Genomic DNA, 23,193 nt, shown 5'->3' on the forward strand with positions numbered 1-23,193 from the left:
GGAAAGGCAGAAAGGCCACTGTGAAGTGCGTTTTCCCCCTGAGGAAAATTTACATGAAACATCATTTGTTCTGGGAAATCTCTGGCTATGAGCTTTTACCAGTTCTTTGTGACCCTAATGTATTTTTCTGTTTAGTGGCATGAAACAAACTTAACCTTTTTAAGAGGTTGTTTCCTAAGTAACAGTTTGCCCCTGCTTTGAAAATGGCAGTGTAGTTTATCAACAATTTTGCATACTATTTTTGGATATGATGATTCAGACTTTGTGACTGATTCTTGCAGCTCAGATTCAGTCTAAGCGTATACTTGCTTGTCAGGCAGATGTCTGGTATGACTATACTCCAGGTGACAAATGTACACATTGCTGTAGTAACTACTAAGTAACTACTAATTAAATGTTTTGTCCTTTTGCAACATGTGCAAATGTGTGGATAGACTTGAGACACCAAAGTTTTCCTATAACTTATGGGAAAGCATCTTGCTCAATGGTCTTCATTTTGTCATAGTTGCTGTTTGGAAGATAAATAAAAACAAACCTACAAACAAGAGGAAAGAGCTGTTTTCAGTTTATGGTTTCTGGTAATTGTAACAGTCAAACTAAAACCAGGAAATCTGAAGAGATGCCTTGCATTCTCTGATTCAGACAGGAGATGATTAGGTGCTTTCTTTGATTTGTTAAATATTAAACATTATTATTAAATGTTATGAATATTAAACTAACCATAACAAGTTTTGTCCTTAAAGCCTACAAATGAAATTTAGCTTGATATGTAATTTTGCTGTTTAAACGTAGTAGTCTTTTACTTCCAATACAACAATCCACTGCTAGTGTCCACATAGTGACAAGATAGAAAATGAAAGAAAAAAATTACCACAGTATTGATGTCTCAAAAAATGCAGCAAATCAGAATGGCAACTGGCCAGGACAGTGGGGAACACTATTCCACAAGTGAGGGAAACACAGTATGACAATGACACGGAAGAACCATGACATCTGGAAGAAAGGTACAATGGCATGGTTAAAGTGAATGAAATAAACACCAGCGAATAACCAAATGTCCTGCTTTGTCATTTTCCCTCCATAAAATCCATGTAAATACACTAATACCTGTTGGTAAGTTATTCCAAACTTCATGTTTTCCTGCATCCTGCCACAAATGGAGCAATGTATTCAGTGTAGTGGTTAAAATGTAATTTTAGCTGGTGTTAACATATTTTAATGACTTGTAGCCAAGAACTGTGAACTGTGCAAACATTGTTGGATGGATAAGGTAAATGCTTGGAGGCCTGCAAGCTGCTTCTTATCTGTCTGTTGTTTTGGTGGATGTGTGCCAAGGAGAGGGGTCACAATGCTTTTAGGGAATTGTATCACCTGATAGTACTGTTACAAACTATATCCCATTGTGGGTATTCAGTGGGAGATATGACAATGTACTTTTTCAATGGTCTTTCAAAGGGTCCATGGAAGTCACATGTACAACATATATACATATATTTCACTGTTTAAACACAGAAAATAATTGCTTAATCCTGAATATCACTGTGTGTATGCAAGTCTTGGGGCACACTCATGAAACTACATTCAGTCTACAGTAAAATGCATTTAAAAAGACATTAACTGAGGCTGGGAGTAATTTCAGCAAAGGTTTTTGCTTCTAAACAATTAGCCAACTTATTTTGATAAATGACCCTTCTCTGTGAATGGGCTACAATGTATCAACAAAGCAAGGAAAACTGGGGGACCATAGCAGCTGTAACTGTTTACCTATGGCTAATGCCATATTGAAGCAGACATACTTCTTCTCCTTTCTGTGGGTACTTACAAGCTCTTAGAGCTTGTGTGGGCCAAGCATTAGCAGGGCCAGTAAGGGCATAGCCTGAGATCATCAGTTGGGACCATCAGTTGTACATAGTTTGATCATTAGGTTTTGCATGGGATTTGGTATTCTGCAGATGCTGTAAATAAACAATGGGTGTTTTTTTAGGAAAATCTCCACTCATGACCCTCATTGACATCTCCACCACTGCTGAGCTTCCCACACTGCTTATGAGAACCATTTTGTGCTGATTCACACATATTATGATACTCAATTATGTGCAATGGCACACAAAAGGTAAAAAGAGCAGTTTACAGATTTGAATTGTGAATTTTAAACTTACATTTGGCATAAAATGCCAATTCCCCCCAGTGCATAAAATACTTTTTGAAAAGGTTGGATAGTTTACGTTTAGCTAAGTGCTTGGAAGCCTGTCACCATGGCAGAAAAACAAAGACATCACTTTCTTTCAACGGAAATGCAACCTTTTTGAATCTTAAAATAGGGAGAGCAAGAAGAACAAACAAAGACAGAAACATTATGCAAACTGGCAAGGGGCCTATAACTGTGATGAAACAGTGACTGTGCTGCATTTTTGTCTACACAGCACCAAATATCATGGAGAAACTCAAAAATAATTCAGTCTGGTTATTGCTTGTCTTACTATTATTAGTTGTATTTTTATTTTACTTAATAAATAGATGAATAAAACATTGTAAATTCAAATTCATAAACTGATTCATAAAAAAATCATATTCAGGCATACATCTTTTACACCTTTTACTTTCCTTACCTAAAGAGGAGTTCTGATAAATTATTACACAATAATAATAATATTAATAATACCCATATTTTTTACCCATAATTTTACTTGTTGTAATTATTTGGATATGCAAGCAAAAACAGGAAAATGGTAAAACCCCTACTCTTCACTGCTGCAAATGAAAGCTATAGGGGTACAGTGTGGTCAGTGAATGCATGTTTCCTGGCAGCAGGAAAGGCATAGATAGCACAGGCAGCCTATACTCACAATGGCCATCGGTGCTGCTGCCACCACACAGTACAAGATGAAGGGGGGAACGAAGCTCCTTTCCTCCACTCCAGGGTAGGGTTTCATCAGGCTGGCGTCGTTGCAGAAGAAGCCCTGGATGTGAACCCCAAAGGTGTCGGTGCATTCAAAGTGATATGCCAGCAGCACTGTCCCAGCCATGATAACCAACTGAAAGGACAGCATATTAACATGTCAGTCTCTGTCATCCCACCCACAGGACATGCTGCTTTCAGAGCTCTGCTGTTCACCTGCTGACACCTCTGTCAGATTTCTTTTTTAACATCTCTTTATCTGACTCATACCTGCCCCCATCCCCTCTCCCCTCTCCCCTCTCTCATTCACTATCTCAAACAGAGTTTAACAATTCTATTTAACTACGTATCTTGTGGCAAATGGCTGTCTCTATAAATAGGAACATGATTCTCAGTTCAATTAAATATTCAGAATGTTTTGCCACATTGCGAAGTAGTTTTGGGTTGATCATGGTACAAATATTACACTGTATTCCTCTATACCTTGACATGCAAACAAAATGAAGATTCAAATTCTGCTTGGAGATAAATTATGAAGTCATACAAAAAGTCAGACTGCTGGTAAATAGTTCAGGTATTTGATACAGTCAAAATGGACATATTTGTATATAGCCATCCTTTACACAATCCTCCGTACACCTTTATCCAAGGCAATGTAGAGACCATCAGTTGATTGTACAGGACTATATAGTACAATTGGAAATTTGTGTGCAAAAAGTGCAAAATGGTGCAGTAATAAAGTACAATTTCACAAGTACTGAAATCATAACCCCAAATCAGTTTGGGTCCTCACAACATGTAATACACTACGTTAAGTGCAAAGGCATGTAAGTAGAAAAGTGCGTGGAAAAAGTTGCAGAAAAACTTCTATGGCACATTATATTACCATAGCACGTAGCACATTATGCGCAAAATATCTAATAATAAACAAAGCTATGCAGTTGTGTCTGTCTGGATGCCAGCTGACATGGCAGGGAAAAGAAAAATGCATTCTGCAGATAAGAAACACCTTCTTGAACCTTATGAAGGTCTTTTAAGATTAACTAAGGAGATTCTGCTGAAAAAAAATTGGCATTCCGTAGTCTTCACTGAAAAAAGTGAAGCGAGACAGAGAGGGAGACAGAAAACAAAAGCAAAGCAGCAAAGCGCCAATGATTGATTACGGTGGTTGTCACACTGGACAGCAATTGTGATCAAACAGTGAGCACGTTACACACTGAGGCGCCTCATTGGAATTACGCTGCACACAGCGAAACTCACTCTGCATTGACAGAGCTCCCACTGCATGAACTGAGACAGATATGACAGCACAAGGTCATGCGGTCTGCACCGCACTTTGCAACTGCTATGCCACTCCGGTGCTGTTTTCCACCGCCTGCTTTGAATAAAATAAACAGTGAGGCCTTTACTGACAGTCACTAACCATAACCATATATGACCCATTCAGGTCTCTACCGTCATCTATTCTGGAAGTACAAATAATGCTAATACTGCACATTGAAGAGATACAACAATATGCCATTCTACTACATGCAAGTGAACGGAACAACCACTTACACATTACATCGCACAACCAGGCTGAAGAACAGGTTTTTCCCCAGAGCTGTAATGCAGCTCAACACACCCCGCCCCACTCCACCCCCCATAGAAGTGAAAGCAACGATGGACGTGTGCAATAATGTCAGAATTATATGCGATGCAATGCAAATCTTCCTCTTGTGCAATAATATGTACAATATATGGATAATATGGTCATGCACACCACACTTTAATACAGTACAATGCTATACAATAACACGGGCATGTGCAATAACAAGAGACTGTAAATCTCTGTTTCACATGTAACAGCTAGGAGTACTTTTCCTGTCACTGCACAGACACTTTACTGCTATTACTATTTATTTATGTTCCATACTACTCTTCATATTCTATACATCACACATCTTGTATTTTTTGTATCTATTTTTGTTGTTTTTTAATTGTTATTATACAGTATGTTGTCACAGCACTGACACTGGGGAGCGACTGTAATTTTGTTGTCCTGAACAATGACAATAAAGCTCTCTTAAGTCTTATGTCTTATGTAATATTCTTATGAAAACTGCATACACTTGTATACAAAATCAAGCATCTTCTCAAATTAAAATGTAATTTGTTTACTAAGTATTGTATTGAAAATACACACGGATGTGTGTTGTGTCACTGTAGCCCCATTTGCTATTTGTGGGAGAGAAGTTCAGTACTGACAGAAATTAGGAAAACTCAGTGTTATTTCAGCAGAACACATTTGCTTATTTCTACACACAAGAGTGGTTTCCATTGCTTTTAGCGATAGTACACACTAGTCCTTCTAGAGGTGGACCAGCAAAAGGCAACTGCTTTGAAGGAAGAGAAACTGTTGTGAGACTACAGCACATTACTGTAGCATAGTGGTGGGTATCGCTTGTACCCTCAGAATTTTAAATTTAAAGATCTTAAAAGAAATCCTTCCTTTGGATCAGATATCCAGGTCTCCTCAGGAGGTGTACTTTACAACTTTACCCTTCATTCACACACTATCCTCAAGTCCCAACAGCACCCATTGCACTCACAGTCACTCATTCACACGCACACTTACATAATATTCAACCACAGTTAATCACAGTTATATCTGACATTAAATGATCAATTCCTGCCTCTTGGTTTTTTGTAGGTAAGCAAAAATGTTACCACACTGCACATTTGTCCAGCACAACTTTGCTTTGTCAGAACTGAATAATTGTCTAAAGTAATGTTTAAAGCACCACTCACCACATCCATAACCCTTATACTTTTAATTAAATCATTTTCAGGCTGGCTCCTGAGTAGCTCAGCCTCTTAAGGCACTTGGTCCAAGCCCAGATTTAGTCCTACAGCTCACAATCTGGTTCACATCTGAGCTGTATCTATCAACCACAATCAGCGGGAGTCCATAGCAGCAGCAACACATTTGGGCTTGTTCTAGAGGGGGTAGGGTGGGTTTCATCAGTCATGGTCCCTTCATCCTGCTGCTTTGGCATCCTCTAGTGGCTCATGAAATGCCTGCGAGCCATGCAGACTATATAAGCTGCTGTTTGCTTGCTGTGGTGAATTGTGGGACTTGTGTGAAAGTAGCTGTTGGCTGCGTGTGACTGTATCTGAGAATTACATTTGACTTCATCACTCTGTCGGTTCAGCTCTTCTGCTTGAGAGCAGAGGGTGTTGTGGAGAGGCAAGCTTAATGTAGTGCAACTGTCCAAAAAAGTTGAAAAAGAAAAAATGTATAAAGAAAATGATAAATCATAATGTAGCCTATTCAGGACTAAACAATCATTCCATGATTGCTTCAATAAGAAAATAAAACAATTTTCTGTTTTGTCCTTCATGGATGCTGGAGGCAAATTATTGGTTTACAGTAAAATTAATAAAACACATTAGCTATTTACATATTCCACATATACTTTATATTGTGTAGTTCAAGTATGCTTGTGTAATTTAAATGAGTTTCATCCTGTCATCCTGTCATAATCAATGACAGCATCTTACAGCTACTTACATTAATTTGTTTAACTCAAGCATTGAACATTAGGAGTGATAAGTTACTTCTCCAAATGGAATCATACTGTAGAGGATAAAAGTAGCCAGGAATGTTGCTGATAATCTAATGTATTCAATAAGCACTGACATTTAATAATTTGAATTGGATTTATAATTTAGCTCTATTTATAGTTTATCATCATAGCAATTGTATTAGTACGCACCTGTAAATTAAAGACTCATACTTTTTGTGGTGAATTTGTAATTTTGTAATTGGAATTGTGTTATAATATTGCTGGTGGTACCTTTGGGGAGCTCCCCTAAACTCAGTGTTTTGTGATGGTATTTAGTTATTATGGCCAATAAATTGGTCATGGATGAGAGTCAAGTCTGAAATACTGCTGATCATTAAACAGCTCTCACCTAATTTCATAAGTAGGACATTCTTCTGCCACAAAACAACATTTCAGTGTGTTTTTATCTTCATACTAATCTTCAGATTAGTGCTGGTTACGATTTCTTCTTTACTCACTATGTGATTGTTTTGCACATTCTGTTCCACATTCTGTTTGTCTGTGGTTGCAGATGAAGTAAAGTGTAAATATTCTCTGTGTTTTAAATCCGATGAAGTGCATTGAGTGACGTGCAGAAACGAACTTGCAGAGCAAACCTGCAAAGTAAGTGCATTACTTTTAGATGTTTTAGGAACTCGTAGAACTGTCATATTATGCATGAACCACCCGAGAAGGATCCCCGGAGGGAAAAGAAACAATGAGCCTTCCAAGGCAGAATAAAAGAAGAGATTCATTAAGCATAATCTCAAAGCAAAAATAGAAACAAGTTCTATGGCCCTGAAAGTAATGTAGACTGACAATATGCCGAGTACTGGTAGATCAATTCCTGGAAAAGCAAGCCAAATAGCCAAAAGCTGTTTACGCTGCCCTTATCTTTAAGACAGACTGCTCTGTCACCCCAATAACGTTACTTCAAGGGAAAAGAGTACAAACAAGAGTTCTGGGAAGAAAAAGTTCAAACTGACAAACAGTTTGCTGCTGGAAAACTTAATTGCTTCATGGACATAAAAGACTGACATGTACATGCTATTCCAAAATGATATTTGTGAAGATACAAATATTGCAAATGGCCTGTGTTTTAGGTTGGTTCAGACTCCATGCATCATAATCAGGCACATTCAACAGATTTAAAACCCACCTGTTCAAATTAGAATTGGGCTCTGTAAACTCTAACTCATCCCCCTCCGAAAAGCGAGTACTTACAAAATGGACTGCGATTTAAAAATAGAGGATAAAAGTCTGGCAACAGATCAAGCTTTTGCAGCAGCATTAACTCCGTGGTAAACTAGTTGTGTCAACAAACCTGCGGCAATTCAAACTTCCAGCTGGAAAATGGTGGTAATATTCGAAGGTTGTTTGTCTTATGATAGCCCTTACTCTCATTATAGCAATGTTTCCCACAGTGACTCTTTAGAGAATATTGACTAATGACTCAGTATCTGTACAGCTATTTGTCAGACCCAACTGAATGCACTTCTTTAAGTTGCTCTGGAGTGTCTGCCCCAGAGGATTAATGTAAATATAAATGTAAATCAAATGGGTAAGAAATGAATTAGGTCCCAAATTGCAAACATAGAGAAATGCACAGTATACCGCATCTGTTCTCGGTGGTGCGCTCTTTTGAAGTAGATCTTTGGCTAGGTTCCAAAAAGTGACGTGCAGAAGTCACTTGAATAGGTCACCTCCTCTCTTATTGCTGTTTCAATGGTATATGCATGAGGTACAGGCCATTTGTGAATTCTGCATTCTCTTGTTTCCACAAGGAGCAGTACATTGGTGGCCACGAGCCAAAACTCACAGTGGTGCAAAACCTTGGACAAGGTACTATATAATCCCCTATGCCCAGCCTACGTACCAAAATTTTGATGCTAATTTTTTTTTATGTAATCGAAATAGGCCAGATGAACAGATCTCAATGCAAACATTACAATAGTTTGTGAATACGCTGAAAAACAAGTTGTTCATTCAATTAAGAAAAAATGTAAATGACCTTTTTCCCCAGGTGTGACGATGCAGCTTAGCACTGGTATCGCACTTTGGTGCCACATTTTATTTTTGTTATGTTGTGTTCCGTTAACACCGCTATTGTTCATTGTAGGTGACGGTTGTCGAATCAGTGTGGACATTTCCAATATGCCCGTGAATTGCTGACTTTCGCGCGTGTAATGGGAAAAGCGAACGTCCTTTTGCAGCGTGTTGGTCTGTGCAAACTGTCATTAGGAAAGTGAATCCAGACTTCATAATGACTTTTTACTCTGCACATTTTGTGTATCTGGGTTAGGTAAACTGTTTTTAAACATTAACAGTGGAAGCAGGTAACTCATCTCACAGTGTATATAGTAGGGTAGAGTGTGTGGCCCCAGGGAAAAGGTACGCCCTGTTATAGACATTGGATGAGACAACCAGCGCACCTTAAAGGGAGTGCTTATCACACTGATGATCAGATTTTAGTCTGTGTATCATCTGCTCAGATTTAAATGAGACTGTCTTTTTTATGTGTTCAGTGAATGGCTTGGTTTTAAATGTGTGATATCCAGACAGCAATTTACCTGTCTGCAAGATGTTATGTACCAGTCAGGGGTAAACTGTGATGTTTTATAAGCCATTCTCCTTGGAAGGCCTTGGGGAGAGCATTGGTAGGGAAGGTTTTAAGTATAAAGTCTACATCAACATCAGCATGTTTTCAGGTTTTACATGTGTGTTTTTTTTCCTCTGTGCATAACTGCAAAGCTGTTTCTAACAGTAGCCTTTGCTGTAAGGAAACATTATATGGGTATGTGGTCAGGTATTATCAGAGGGACATTGCAGGGTACATGTTCCCCTGCCTCTCCATTTCTATATCCATGTCTGGCGATCTATCACAACATTTCTTCTCAGATGTTCAATGGTGTAACATTACTGATCTAGCTAGAATCACTTTCTGCTTTCTCATTCCTTATCTTATCTTAGCTGTGATACTCCATGAAACTGATCCTAAATTTGTAGTTAGCCTTGACAAGCAATCTTGACAAGCAACCTCCAGCCACATCGCAGGATTAGCACTGGGCAGATGAATCAGAGTAAACTGCATGTCATTTGTAACAGACAGTGGGACAAATTAGTCAAACAGGAGGACCAAAAACAGTAGACAAGACACATTCACCCAGTAAAAAAGGGAAAAGAGAATGCTGCTGTTCAAAAGCAAAGGGCAATAACTCAATTTTCACAAAAATTGCAGCTATCAGTTGGAATGGCCTCTGTGGTATCTGATCAATGTTCTGTATGAGTTTTCTGACCCAGTTTCACCCCTTTACCAAAAAACAGGTGAATCACTTCAGCTATATGTACAAAAACACAACTGAGAACCAAGGGAAAAGGCAGTATCTTCAGTTACTGTTGTCTGCCTTTGTAGGACCACTTTTCCTTTTCTGTAAATCACTTTTCTGTTATTTACTGATGTTCATCTGGCTATTCTATTGCGTTCCACTACTCACAAGCTTGATGAATTTAGGTAGCTAGCCAGCTCACTAACTTTCCCCAGCTATATGGTTGAAATAAACTTTAAACTAATCAACATGACATACCTTTCAAGACTGAAAATACTTGTACAACCTGCTGTGAAATGTCAGTATACCCATATATACAGTAGGTGAGAAAGGTCAGATGTATTTGAAGAAAAATGAAGACCTGGAAAGACCTGCTCCCTAAAACACTAGGTGATAGCTAGTTGGGTTGACACTAATGCTAAGTAGAAAATAGTGGAGGAAGTTGAGAGAGGCACTGAACAAAGGATTCCACCCATTGACCTGCCTTGTTGTCCACTCTGTAGGAGGAAGAATCATATTTGGATGTCTTACTGGGAGGTTGCATACAATGAAATGAAACCACTGAAGATAAAACCAGAAGATGGAGGTGTAAAATATACTGCTACAATTACAATTAAAATGCAAACCCCAAAGCATTTGCAAAAGATTTTTCCTCACCACTCTTTGATATCATCTCAAGAATGAAAAGCTCATCACCAGTGTCATGAGAGCATGCTCACCTTGATCATTAAGAGCCACAAACAACCAGAGTGGGAAGCATGCCCTGTTTTACAAATATGACACCGAACCCATCAATGAGCACATTGAATCCTTTAACCCCTCTTTAAGCCACTATGGAAGAGAACATGCTCCTCACAGATGTTACCTTCCAAGTGATGTGCATGTCAGAGTCATGACAAGAACATCAGCTTCACAAAGCTAAGGCAAGACGAATGTGAGCAGTGTCTGAAACACAAGGTCCACCTTACTGGTGATCATCAGGGTAATGACAGAGTAAACAGGAAACTCTGACTGTCAAGTATGCTTACAATGACAGACACATAAGCTGAGACAAGCAGAGGCAAATACAAAGAGGGTGCAGAGCTTGACTGGCCCTAGGACTAGTCAGTCAGCAGTGTGGATATCTCAGAAGGTGATCATGCTGCCTCACATCTCTGGCATAAAAACAGTTCTTTTCAACAGAGAGAATTGTCAATTACCTCAAAACTTTTGTTACAATGGCAAAAAAAAAATCAAAAAAGAAGAGGACAATACCAGCTGCATGAAACAGTAGCTGGAAGGAAGGTAGAGGAAATGATTTTGTTACAGCTTTGCAGAAGGAGTAAGATGCTCAGTGAATGTTCTATACAGCTTCAACAACTTCTGACGACATCACCCCCAAGTGCTTTGAGTCAGGCTACACTTTGATTGTTTCCACCATGGTGTTGAACAAGAAATGAAGAGAAATTAAGACAAAGTCATTGTATGCTCCAGCTCTGGCAAGGTGGAGATGATTCAGCTGAAGAATGAGAACCTTCTTGCCTGGAGAGACGGTCATTTCCAGACAAACCTTAAGAGGCCATCTGTCCCAAAAATGGCAGATATGGCTCAGATCCAAGTGTGACAGGGATCAAGATTCTTTTTTCACAAATTGGCACATGATGATCGATTCATTCCTCTGGATTTCCTCAAGACGAAGGCCATACTTCCTACCCCAACAATGATGGGTCTGTATGTGAATACAAATGGCAACATCTCTGCTGAAGAAGAGAGCCAGTTTACGTTACAGTCATTTAGCAGAGCAATTTACATGAATTACAGTTGTTTTCTTGTTTTTACAATATCCATTTAAACAGCTGAACATTTACAGAGGCATTGGTGGGTTCAGTACCTTGCCCAAAGGTACAACAGTAGAGCCCAGCAGGGAACTGAACCAACAACCTTTTGGTTACAAGCCCTGCTCCTTACCACTATGCTACACCATCACCCATCTGTCTCCTATGCTTAACTATAAGCCTTACTGGGCACCTGACAATAGCTATAATATTGGTGATGTTTCATTTGACTGTTTACTATAGTAATCATAGTTAGAATAATAATAATGTTGCCAACTTGTTTTAATTTAAGTTTAAACAAAGGGAATACACATTAGCTGTTGCCATCATGATTTGTTTCACATTGCAGCAGATATACTTGAATTGATTAGTGAATAAAATAAGTGTAAATGAACTGAAGTGAATAAAATAAGTGTCAATGACTGACCAATGCATGCATTGAAAAACTGACTCAACTGGCATATTTTTCAAAAATGAATATGTGGCGCAAAAAGCCCTTTATGGAACTGGAATTACGGGGCATTAAACTTTCTCATTTCCAGCAGGGGTCAGTGTGTATCTACCAAAGAATTGCATATTCCCCTTCTTGAATTCCTGGGATGAAATCTTCATATGCCTGGCATGTAAATAAAAAAATATTGCACAGCTTCTCAAAATGGTTTTGTGGTGATGATGCTAATCCTCGCTGATCCAAGTTCATTAAGGATCTTCTACATCTCACCTAATTTCAAAATGCAAAAATACATGACAGCAAAGAAAACAGGAAACAGATTGTCGCTAAAATAAATAATTGTATACTAAAATAAACGACTGATTCACCTGCTTTGGCCACCAGACTATAGCAATGTGCAGTAATTCTGTTTGTAAACAATACAGTCTGTGCAGTTTATTGATGACTTTGTCCAGACTCACCATTCAAGAGTTTTCAAACTTTGATCCTGTCTGACACATTTTTGTATGAATATCAAAGGACAATATATAACTTTGCTGTCAGCTCTTTACTGCCAATTCTTACCGTCGAAACAACCCAGAAAACATTGGTTAGGCACTATTTTGATTATTTTGATCCCATTTAATCCATTTTCACAAGAGTATACTAAAGATCAAGTAGTTTGCCATTACTATAACAGCACATAATAGTGAAAGGCATTACCCACCAACATATTAAGGTCATTTTGTCTGTGTCTGTCCATACAGGACAGGTCAACACACAAAGCTGTTTATTCAAGGTTCATCCATGCACTGTTGTTTAAAGTTTCTGTTAACAGATTTTAGACTTAGAGATGGAGCCAGGACTATTGTTTTTACATTTACATTACATTCATTTAGCAGACACTTATCCAGAGCGACAATTATAGGTTAAGTACAACAGCAGTGCCCCAGCAAGGAATCAAACCAATGACCTTTAGCTTACAAGCCCTGCTCCTTGCCACTACACCACACTGCCAGTTTTAGCAGGTTGATAGAATAATGTATTTTGTTGATGAATTATAAGTGAAACTATCCCAATGTACTAAGCTCAGTTTTATTGAACAATTGAAGTGAATGCTGTCTATGAGCTACTGTAAAACCTGCTGTAAAACTGTAATGACCCTTGATTCATGTCACAAACTAAACTGTGTTGGGTACCTGAATGTGAGGGAATTGGGCCTGAATAGCCCTTGTTTTTTTTTTTTCTTGATGTTTAAGAAGGTGTGGAACATAAGAACATTTTCCACTGTGGTGCTGCATAGGAACACAGCCATCGAGAAATACTGGTTTCAAAAAGTGTGGGATATGGGACAAGGAATTCACTCCATCCCTGCAGTTTTGCAACACAGAAACTTTGTTTGCTGATGTTTCAGTCAGTGACCTTAGCCAGAGCAAAACAGGGAAATGTGCACATCACGTAGATGTTAACAGTAATTATCATTCACATGGTGTCACCAACACCATCTTGTAGCAGCATGGATGATTAAAACTATGAACTGGATTTAATGTTAATCTTGACGCTAATGCCGGAATAAATAACAGAATTTAATTACATTTGCCTAGCAGACAATTTTATCCAGGCCCACTTGAATATCTTACAAGTTCTCCATGTAAACCACTTATACAGCTGGATAAACACTAAGGTAAGTGAGCCCAAGGGTACAACAGCAGTGGCCCCTTTGGGTTTCGAGCCATGCTGCCTACCCCTATTCCACACTGCAGGCATCACACCTTCAGGAGACACTGAATAAATTCATAAAGTAGAAAAGCACCTTGGTAATTTATAATGTTAGGCAAACACCTTTGAAACAACATAGCCTGGGCTCCTGAGTGGCTCATTGATTAAGGCACTAGCTGAGCTCTACAGTCCAGGCACAATCCCAGCAGCAACGGAACAATTTGGTTTTGCCCTGCTGGGGATAAGGGTGGCTAGGTCAGCCAGGGGTCCCCTCCTCTCATCACTCTCAGACACCCTTAGAATGATGTCAGCAAAGTAGCACCTATCATTCAATGAGTGCCCACTCAGCTGTAGTGCACTGTGTGACTTGTGTAAAATAGCCATGGCCTGTGTGCAAGTGTATTGGAGGATTGCATTTATGTTGCCTCAGCACTCCTACACAAGCACAGAGGTGGGCTTTGGATGATAAGAGCCTAGCAATTCCAAATAGGGGAAAAGTACATAAAACAACCCTACAACTTAAAACACATCCTATATTTTTTGAACTCATTGGCAAGAATGTGATGTTCTACTTGTAGTTTATAGGTGGCATTGTGGAATTGATAATTGGATAATTAGATATATTTCTGATACTAATTCAATAAGCGTGCCACTTCTGAAGTAATAATAATGACTGAAACAGGAAGGCTAACATTCTAATGTGTAGCTGAAAATGAAGGTATCCATCAAAAGGAATGCAGACTTAGAGCAAATGTCCATTGTGATTCACAAAGTATTCTAAAATGTTTTGCACTAGAATACAAAAAAAATTTAAAGGTCACACTTAGGTTGTTTGCATCTTTAAGCAAGTTGTTAATGCTGTTAAATATAGCCTACAGTTTACTAATTAGCTGTTAATCTGTTTACAGCACATAAACACCCATTAGAGTTGTCACTCTGCAAATATGCACTGCTGCACTGTGATACGTATGTGAAGCAGTCATTGCCACACAAAACTGAAGTCTTTGAAGTAAACCCCTGAAAATCATTTTACCCATGATTAAAAGGGATTTCAGGACACTAGCAAGCATTTTTATCAAATGAGAGAGGGAAAGAAAGAGAGCAAGAGTGTGAAAATGTGTGTTTGCCTGGAAGCTGACATCTCTGTACCAGCATGTTTGGTGTAAATGCGTAATCGTACTGCCTTACTGAAATTTGCAAGGAAAAGGATGAAGAAAAAAGATTAATACTTTAATGCATTGGCCGTTAACAGTAATGGAAACGTATCATGCGAACACAATGAAAAGATGACATATTACTTTTGATTTCTGTTAGCATAGCCCTTACCTCCACAAACATGAAGCATGGTAAGATGGAGCAGCTGTGCATTGTGTTTTCTGAAGCCATTCTCTCAGACTGTCCCAACACTGTCACAATCTAAAAAAATAAATAAGCATCAAGAGTTCAAACTGGAAGTCCAATGAGAGGTTCTTCAAGGGTCACATACTTTTCACTGAGAAAGGCTGAATATCATAAAAGGGTGTACAGTTCTGTGAAACAAATACATTGTTAGATTAAAACATTGAAAATGAAGGGGACAACAAGATAGTAGAATATAAGGAGAAAACTGGGATATGACACCAGACAGTGAAATGGTGAGTAATTATTTGTTAAAATGGAAGATAGGGAGCTTAAACTCAGAACATCATTGGCTGTATACATAAAATTGATATATAAGCAAGCTCTATGAAAAGTACAATCTTAGAATTATTTTAAAAATAGCTCCAAGAGATAAAGCTATTTAAATTGAGAAAATTCAAAGATTTTACCATTGCACAGGGATTACATTACATTTTGTTGCTAAGCAGATGCTCTTACCCAGGGCGATGTACAGGATGACTATGTCAGTGCTCCCGCCCCCTAGCTGTGGTGTTTTTGTTTTTCCTGTCCATGTGCTTTTGTGTTCCTTGTGTTCTAGCCCTGCTTTAGTATGCTCTTGGGTGGTGCCTTGTCACCCACTTCCACTGTTTGTTTGGAAAATTCTTCTATTATTTGCATGATAGATGGGTCATCTTACTGATTGAATCAGAGCTGTTTAAACTAAGCATAAAAGTGTGTAGTTCAGTGTTTTTAAGCATTGCATGAAAACTAGCTTTCTGCTGTTTCAGTCCTGACAAAATAGCAGAATTTGAGAGTTTCATTTTTAAAGGGGAATCAAAGTCTATCCCTCTTTATTGCAGCCCTGTGAGTGAGAAATAGTAATTATTAAACAGCATTATTTTGTGGACTGCCTGTCTAAAATTTTCAAATGTATATACTGAACACCAGACAGTGGTCCAGTTCAAATAAATATGAACTGGACCACTGTCTGGTGTTCAGTCCTTCATTAAGTTTGTGTCCACATCTCTGCTGAACACAAACTTGAAGGACAGAAAATTGACACGTATGTCACATCCAGAAGATTTTGGCATTTTCTTCATCAAGAGGAAACTTTTCAATTATTCAAATAAGTGCAGCAATTGATGTAAAAGGTTTTGATGAGTAGAATCTAGCTGTGCTACCTTCATATGCTGGCCACACTGTAGTGAAGAAATTATTTTTGGAAGAAATTTTCATATAAGAACAATACAAGAGCTTGCTAATGACTCCTTCCCAAGAATCAAAGGCTGCAAAGGATTGCACTTCCTTTAATTCTCATAAAGTATGCTGGCATTGTACATCTCAGTCATTTCCTTCTAGTGAATGTGGTTTTGAGCTGCAGTCATATTTTCAGTCCCTAAATGAAATATTGCTGGTAAACTCAAGGGGTCAAGATTCAAGTTCATTTTCTTCCAAGCACTGAATAGCTGAAAGGTCAATAATGGGTGGTTTGCATTCAAATATAAGCCCACCATCAGCGAAATTAAAATGCATAAAAGCTACAAGACGTTGCTTTTTATTGCACTGAATCCAGTCCAATGTGCCTTTTGTTCTACCCAGCAAATAAGAGGTGGAGATCCAACACAGAGCATCTACACTAAGGGGTAGGCTAAGGAGCCCACAGACCCTCCCTCCCCAAACAAAGCTACATTTGTAAAAGATGTAAATTTCATGTAAGAAATGAAATGTCACTGACTTAAATGTGCCCTTGTGAATAGGTTTGCACCAGTACTGTGTGCCTAGTACAAAGGTTAAAGTTAGGATAGGAGGTGGGTAGGATAAAAGTTTATGGGCCCTTTCTAAAAAGATATCAGCAAAAACTGACTGGTATCTACCCATCTGAATCATTATTTTCCATTAGCAAATTAATAAAAAAATAAATCCCTATGTAAAGGGAAGAAGGGCAACTGACATGATTTGGACACTGCTGATCTCAGTAAATGATCCAGTGAAACTGGGTATGGAAATTGCATAGCTGACTGTGATGGAACACTGTTAAATATAAATGGTAAATATAACACCAACAGCAATACATAGATGTTATTTTGCATCATCAATTGTATGAAAAATCCCCATGATATATGCAACAGATGTTTTCTCATGTTGTTGTTGTTATACAATCTCTACCTTATGACCTAGCTTCACCAGGTATAAGATTTTAATGGTAATAGTGGTAATGTCCTTTCTGCATCACTCAGATTACTTGCAACCTGGGAATGAAGTGTGCTAGTCATTGTTACCATCTTTCAGGGCAAATGTCAAATGTATTGGATGAGGGCATATTTACTCCATTGCTTAATAAATAAATAATGCAAAAATTCCACCATTTTACACATTACTGAATAAAGGTGTATGCAAATGTGTATTTTCATCAGATTTAATTTCACAGCACAGTTTAATTATGTGTTTTGAGAATTGATTTCTGGGAAGAGCAGCGCATACATATACTGCACCCTTATTTTTCCCCTACTATGATGATGCCAAATGGTTTGTATTTTGTTAAAGACAGTTTTCGCTTAAATATTCTTCTGTAGTTGTCCTGATTTTATCTCACGAAGGAACAAAATAGACGTTCTTGTATTCTAGATTTGTAAGGGATCCCAACACCACAGAAATGTCAATGTAATACAGTACTTGCATATTATTTACATACCAATTTTTGAGGACAAAGACAGCGCATAAAGTTCGCCATATCAGTTCTTTTTCTTTTATGATTACTTCGTATAAATCATTTCTAAAAATCTGACAAAAGCATTCCCCTGTTCGTTGATCTCAGATTATTAATTCCATTATATTTAAATATCACCATTCCCTTGCGCCCGTGCTCATTGTGCGATTGGACCTGATATCGTAAATGAATATTATCACATATTCCTCCATTGTTGCTGTGCGTCCACAAAATCAAACATTTATGTCAAAAATCAATATTTCAATGAACTGTTTAAGCCCCAGATCTTTCCCAATGAAAATATTTAGTGCTTTGAAACGTATATATACGTATATATTAAAATTTTAATAGTTAGCTAGGTGTAAACTGCATGGAGTAATGCCATTCCCAAAGAAGATACAACTAAAACGCATGAATAAGCCAGGCATGCACGAATATACCGACCAGCTCGAGAACTGTTTTTAGATGTAAACCCACAAAATGTAATAGCCCTTATCCGTTTCCTTCAGTTTCAGATTCGATGATGGTGTCAAAATACCAATTTGGAAAATAGGCGGGCATATGTGCGTAAAAATGACGAATTGCTTTTCGTTTTCCCACCAGATAGGAATGCAGAAAGAGACAGACATTTCTATTTTGACCCACTGTAAACGACTCATGCTTGAACAAGTAGAGCGTTGACGACGGCCCCTGAGTGAACCTTGGTGTTGGCACACAAAGTCATCCCCCCGTCATGCTGTAACTTTCTTCTAGCCAATCCAGTGGCACTTTCTAAGGAACCACACGTTTGCTACATCGCAGGATACAACACTAAGAGGCATCATGCAACGCGAAGAGAGTAACCCTCTGCACGATCTATACGATAACAGTCACCGATCCTCGCAACTTACCTTGCGGTTGAACTGTACTCATACATGGAATGAAAGTCCATCTAAAGAACCGCACGGAGCACACGATACTCCACTGTGTCTGTATCCCCTTATCTGCGTTTGGGCTGTGAGTACAGATTAGGGGATATGTGTATATTTAAGAGGATGACTATGGTGCCTGTAATTAGGGAGGAGCGTGAATACGCTGTCACAGTATGCAGTCAGGCGTGAAGGAAGGGATACAAATAGGGCGCATCATAACGTTTGCAAGATGTAATCCAAAGAAATCACGGATGGCACGGCGTTACCACCCTGGGGACCTTCTGACTCCTTTCGCCTGACTTCATATTTCACGGTTGTATTGTCGGGTGTAAAACAGCCATAACTGTGGAAACGCAATCTAATCAAAACTAAAGAAAAACCTGCTTTGCCAAAATTCAAGCAATTCGTTTTGCACTGATTTGCGCATAATGTGGTGCTGGGAAATGGATGAGATTTGAAAAGTCAGCCATTACAAGCTTGAAAAAACAATACGTCAGCGGACACATGAGACAGAAATGACGTGATATTTCGAGGCAGCTGTTTAATTGTCGGAATCTGTATTAATTGCTAAATCTGTATTTATTGGCCTAAAGTGCAAACGTGATTAAAATACAAATATACTATTAAAATCTGAATTAAAAAAAGGAACTTAGTGCACTTCAGGGGTGTGAAGATTGATAACAACTGGTGCTCTTTGGAAACGGCTGGAAAAGTTAATGAAAAGAACACAAGTTCCCAGGCTTTCAAATGAATTAAGATGTCCTTATCTTCTTTGGGCTGGTACAATCTTTTCACAACAATCTTTTCACACAATATTTAATGTAGAATATTTTATATCATATATAAGTATTCCCACTTAATTAAAAAAATACTTCTTTGAAGTGGTGCAACAATGTCAAGTGTGTATACACAGGGTGTTGTCTAGAGCATTTTCTTCATGCTCATGAGAGGCAGGGCTGCTAATCATGTTTTCTTTGAGGAGGTAATCTATGAATTCTTTTGCAAAATTTGGACAACTGAGGAATTAGCTGGTCGACTAAGGAATGATTGATTTTCTATCTTAACTGTATCCACAATCACAGCCTCCAAGGAAAAAAAAAACAAGCTTGCATTAATGGCATATGGTATAACAAAATATGCTTGTAGTAATGGGTAGGGTTGGTAATATCAATATGAACAAAGTCATCAGAGTCATTTCTTGTGACCTTTACTGAGATGTTGTGATGCCATAGACTGGAATATAATTAGAGTTGAACCCTGCCAGACTTCTTGAGCAATTTTGTTCTTGTTCATAAGAGGCAAAACTGACACAGCAGTCAGAGCAATGTTAAATGTTTTTCAAAGCACAACAGTAGAGTAAAGCCTTGCATAGTTTTCCAAGGTTGATAAACCAAGTTATATGCACATAAATAAAACTTAACTTTGTCTCTGATCTGACTTCTCTCCAGGGTGGCAGAGTTAGAGGTTGATACCTATTGGAATTACACCTGCCTATATGTTACATGCATCTGTCTATCACAGCTAATTTGAATTTTTTTGCACACTTTTAAGCCCAAACTATCTTAACAGTAATTAGAAAATCAGAGTGAATTTTTTTGTTCACTCACATTGCAAAAACTTAGCAATGAGACTGTCTTCGAAAGCAAACACCCTATTATTATTTAGAATTTAACATAACAGTGGAGCCTGCATAACTGTGGGAATTCAGTATGGTATTGTTTTATTATCCCTCCCTAGCACTGCAAGAAGGCCCATAGTTGCTGGTTCTCTTGTGAAGTCTGGCCCTCTTCTTGCTTTCTTTTTTAAGAAGTGTGGTTAGAGAACCAATACACAGTACCTTGACCCCTTCAACCTCCTCTGCAAGCTGTGGGCAGGCTCCCAGAACAGCATGACAATTAGGGTTCTGAGGAGGAAGTTCTTGTGACATCCCAGGTGTGCACACTGCCACGATCAAGGACTCCCCATCACCACTGGACATGCGCCATTTGCCAACACTCTGCACAGATGGGTCATCTGTCCCACTGGAATAAGACTGCCTGACTGCAACAAGATGGCACATAGCAATCGCTCTGAACTTTGTGGTTACATTCCCCAGGGGACGTGGCTTGGGGGCTTTGTAGCACCTGCTATCTGGGATCCTTCCATCACTCCAGACTGGAGAATGAGTGGCAGGGTTAGCTGTTGCCTTTTGCTAGAGGAAGAGAGACCATGCGAGACAACACCTCACTGCCATCTAGTTCAAAGTTAGGTGGATAGTGCCATGTATAGGATACAGGATAATTATTTTCACTGGTCTCATGGGTAGGTACCTTCACTGCTTCACATATGCCTTACATAACAATGCTGTCAAATATAAATTAGGCTATTAAGGTTAATGAAAAAGAAACACCTTGTATAATAGATACTGATGCACACTGATCAAAGACCAACTCTGTCTGTGGTGTAATAATGTTGGTATGACCACACATGAGTGTGCATGTACTGTACACTGTAGGTACTTCCCTGTCCGGAGTGGAGCAACGTGGAGCTCATTTTAATGTCAAATCCATCAGCACTTGCTCCATCTGTCACCATGGCAACCATTTCTGTAAACCTTACGCCATTGTCTCCAGGGGCTTGGCCTTGTTCTTGTGTTCACATGCAACAAAGCTATTAACATGTGACGCTTGGACTGGAATATTAATTTCTAAAAACACATTGTTATTGTTCCTCTTGCAGGGCCCAAAGCATGAAACCAAGATCAGTCAGGGTATGTTCTGGTGCATGTTATGATTTTGATGGCCTCACACTGTGTTCTGTCTACCATTTTACATATTTGCTTTGTTGACAGAATGGTATCCTGGTAATGGTTAGAGAGAATATTCTGCCTTATACAACAATTTTAATCAATATGTTGTTTCGTGCTATCTTTCTTATCTAATGTTGTTGATATTTTTTGCCGTGAAGCTAAAGAAAAACTTCCATGTGAGTGTACAATAACATCAAGTCTAAGTATTAAGTATAGGTCTAAAATTTCGGATGAAAGACAGGAAAACAAAGCATAGTGCATAGTGCAACTAATACGAAGGCAGTTGTCTTGGGGAAGGCCTTGCTCAATCTTAAAACATTTACATTTAAGTACACAACAACCATATTAGAGGCAGTGTGGTCAAATGCAAGCAGACCATTCCATATTGTAGGACCTGCCTAGATATCCAGCAATTATGGTATAACATACCATGATGTACCAATGTTGAAATTGCTGGACATCTGCCACTGAAAGGTCCCTGAAAATTTTACCCAACTGAGCTAGCTGAATTAAGAACCTGACAACCAACCATAGAGCAGAATACACACTTCTGCATTGTCTTTTATTTAAAGCCAAACTGAAACCGCTCAGCCATATTGTATTTATAACATTGATAACATTGGTGATGAGGTACCCTGTACAATGAGTGGTTTTGCATATCAGCATGAACAAGGATCTAAGACTTTTCTCCTGAAACTCACACATGCATTATTAAAGACCAGCAGTTTATTTAAAACAATCCATTCTTCAGCTAGGAGTAATTTTCCTCCCACCATCCATCTGTGTCCACAATTGCCTTTTAGCTTTCTGTTAAAATCCAAACAACTTGGCAATTGTCCTCCTTACTCCTGAGACCAGCATTCTTGACAGATAACATAGTTTTCTTCTGAAACATCGCTGTTGCTTTACATTGAAAAAACAGGCAGCCATATATTGGCGTCTTTTGAAACATCGCTGTTGTTTTCATTGAAAAAACAGGCAGCCATATGTTGGCATCAAGGAAATTTCAGGTGTGCCTCTTGAAACTGCTTTAAAAATTGGTGCAACTTTCCACAGTTTCCACAATTGCAGTAGGGAGGGATATAACTACAGGTCCCTGGGACACTACTGATTATTACAGACACACAGACAGAAAAGGTAACAAGAAAATAAGACAGAGAGCATTACAATAGCCAGCACTCCCTCCCATGACCACAATACTTTGGGCAAAGTGCAGTACTTTGATAAAGCATACAACAGTGCTGTATACTTAATAGGCATTGTAATAAGCTACATATAGGTAACATGAATTCTCATGATAATTTTGCACATGCACTAACTACATTAGTTTAAACAAAGAAATAAAGTTAAAAGGTAGTATATTCTATTCACTTTTATATTATCCTAAGTACACATCACCATTAATAAGTGAAAACACAACAACATGGGTGTCATTCTTTCAACAATATTGCAAATATGTGAAAAGCAGATTTAATAACAAACCATGTGGGAATACTTTCCCTATCACAGCAAATGGCCAGTTGCTGTCTGATTGCACTTCACTATTTCAGAGTGTGCACAGAAATGGGTCATTGCAAATCACTGCATGCTTAATAAGAGTGCAGACAGAAGAATAAGGATGTGACAGTTATATAGTACATCTGCAGCTTCATT

The 23,193-nt window shown here is 38.5% G+C and overlaps 1 protein-coding gene across 2 annotated transcripts in view; it reads right to left on the bottom strand.

Annotated features, from left to right (window-relative positions):
- plppr1 (phospholipid phosphatase related 1) overlaps positions 1-19,245 on the bottom strand; it is a 39,987-nt gene extending 20,742 nt beyond the window's left edge. Inside the window, exons 1-3 of one of the 2 annotated variants that reach the window (XM_036529578.1) lie at positions 18,732-19,245; positions 15,102-15,191; positions 2,847-2,960 (exon numbers count right to left, since the gene is read on the bottom strand). In XM_036529578.1, the coding sequence (XP_036385471.1) occupies positions 2,847-2,960; positions 15,102-15,161 (174 nt within the window). In that variant the 5' untranslated portion in view covers positions 15,162-15,191; positions 18,732-19,245. Of the gene's footprint in view, positions 1-2,846; positions 3,036-15,101; positions 15,192-18,731 lie in introns of both variants that reach the window. The other variant, XM_036529577.1, reaches the window with a different exon arrangement.
- Between the last annotated feature and the right edge of the window lie 3,948 nt (positions 19,246-23,193).

Source organism: Megalops cyprinoides, chromosome 5 (assembly GCF_013368585.1).
Source record: "Megalops cyprinoides isolate fMegCyp1 chromosome 5, fMegCyp1.pri, whole genome shotgun sequence".
In the NCBI taxonomy this organism is placed as follows: domain Eukaryota; kingdom Metazoa; phylum Chordata; class Actinopteri; order Elopiformes; family Megalopidae; genus Megalops; species Megalops cyprinoides.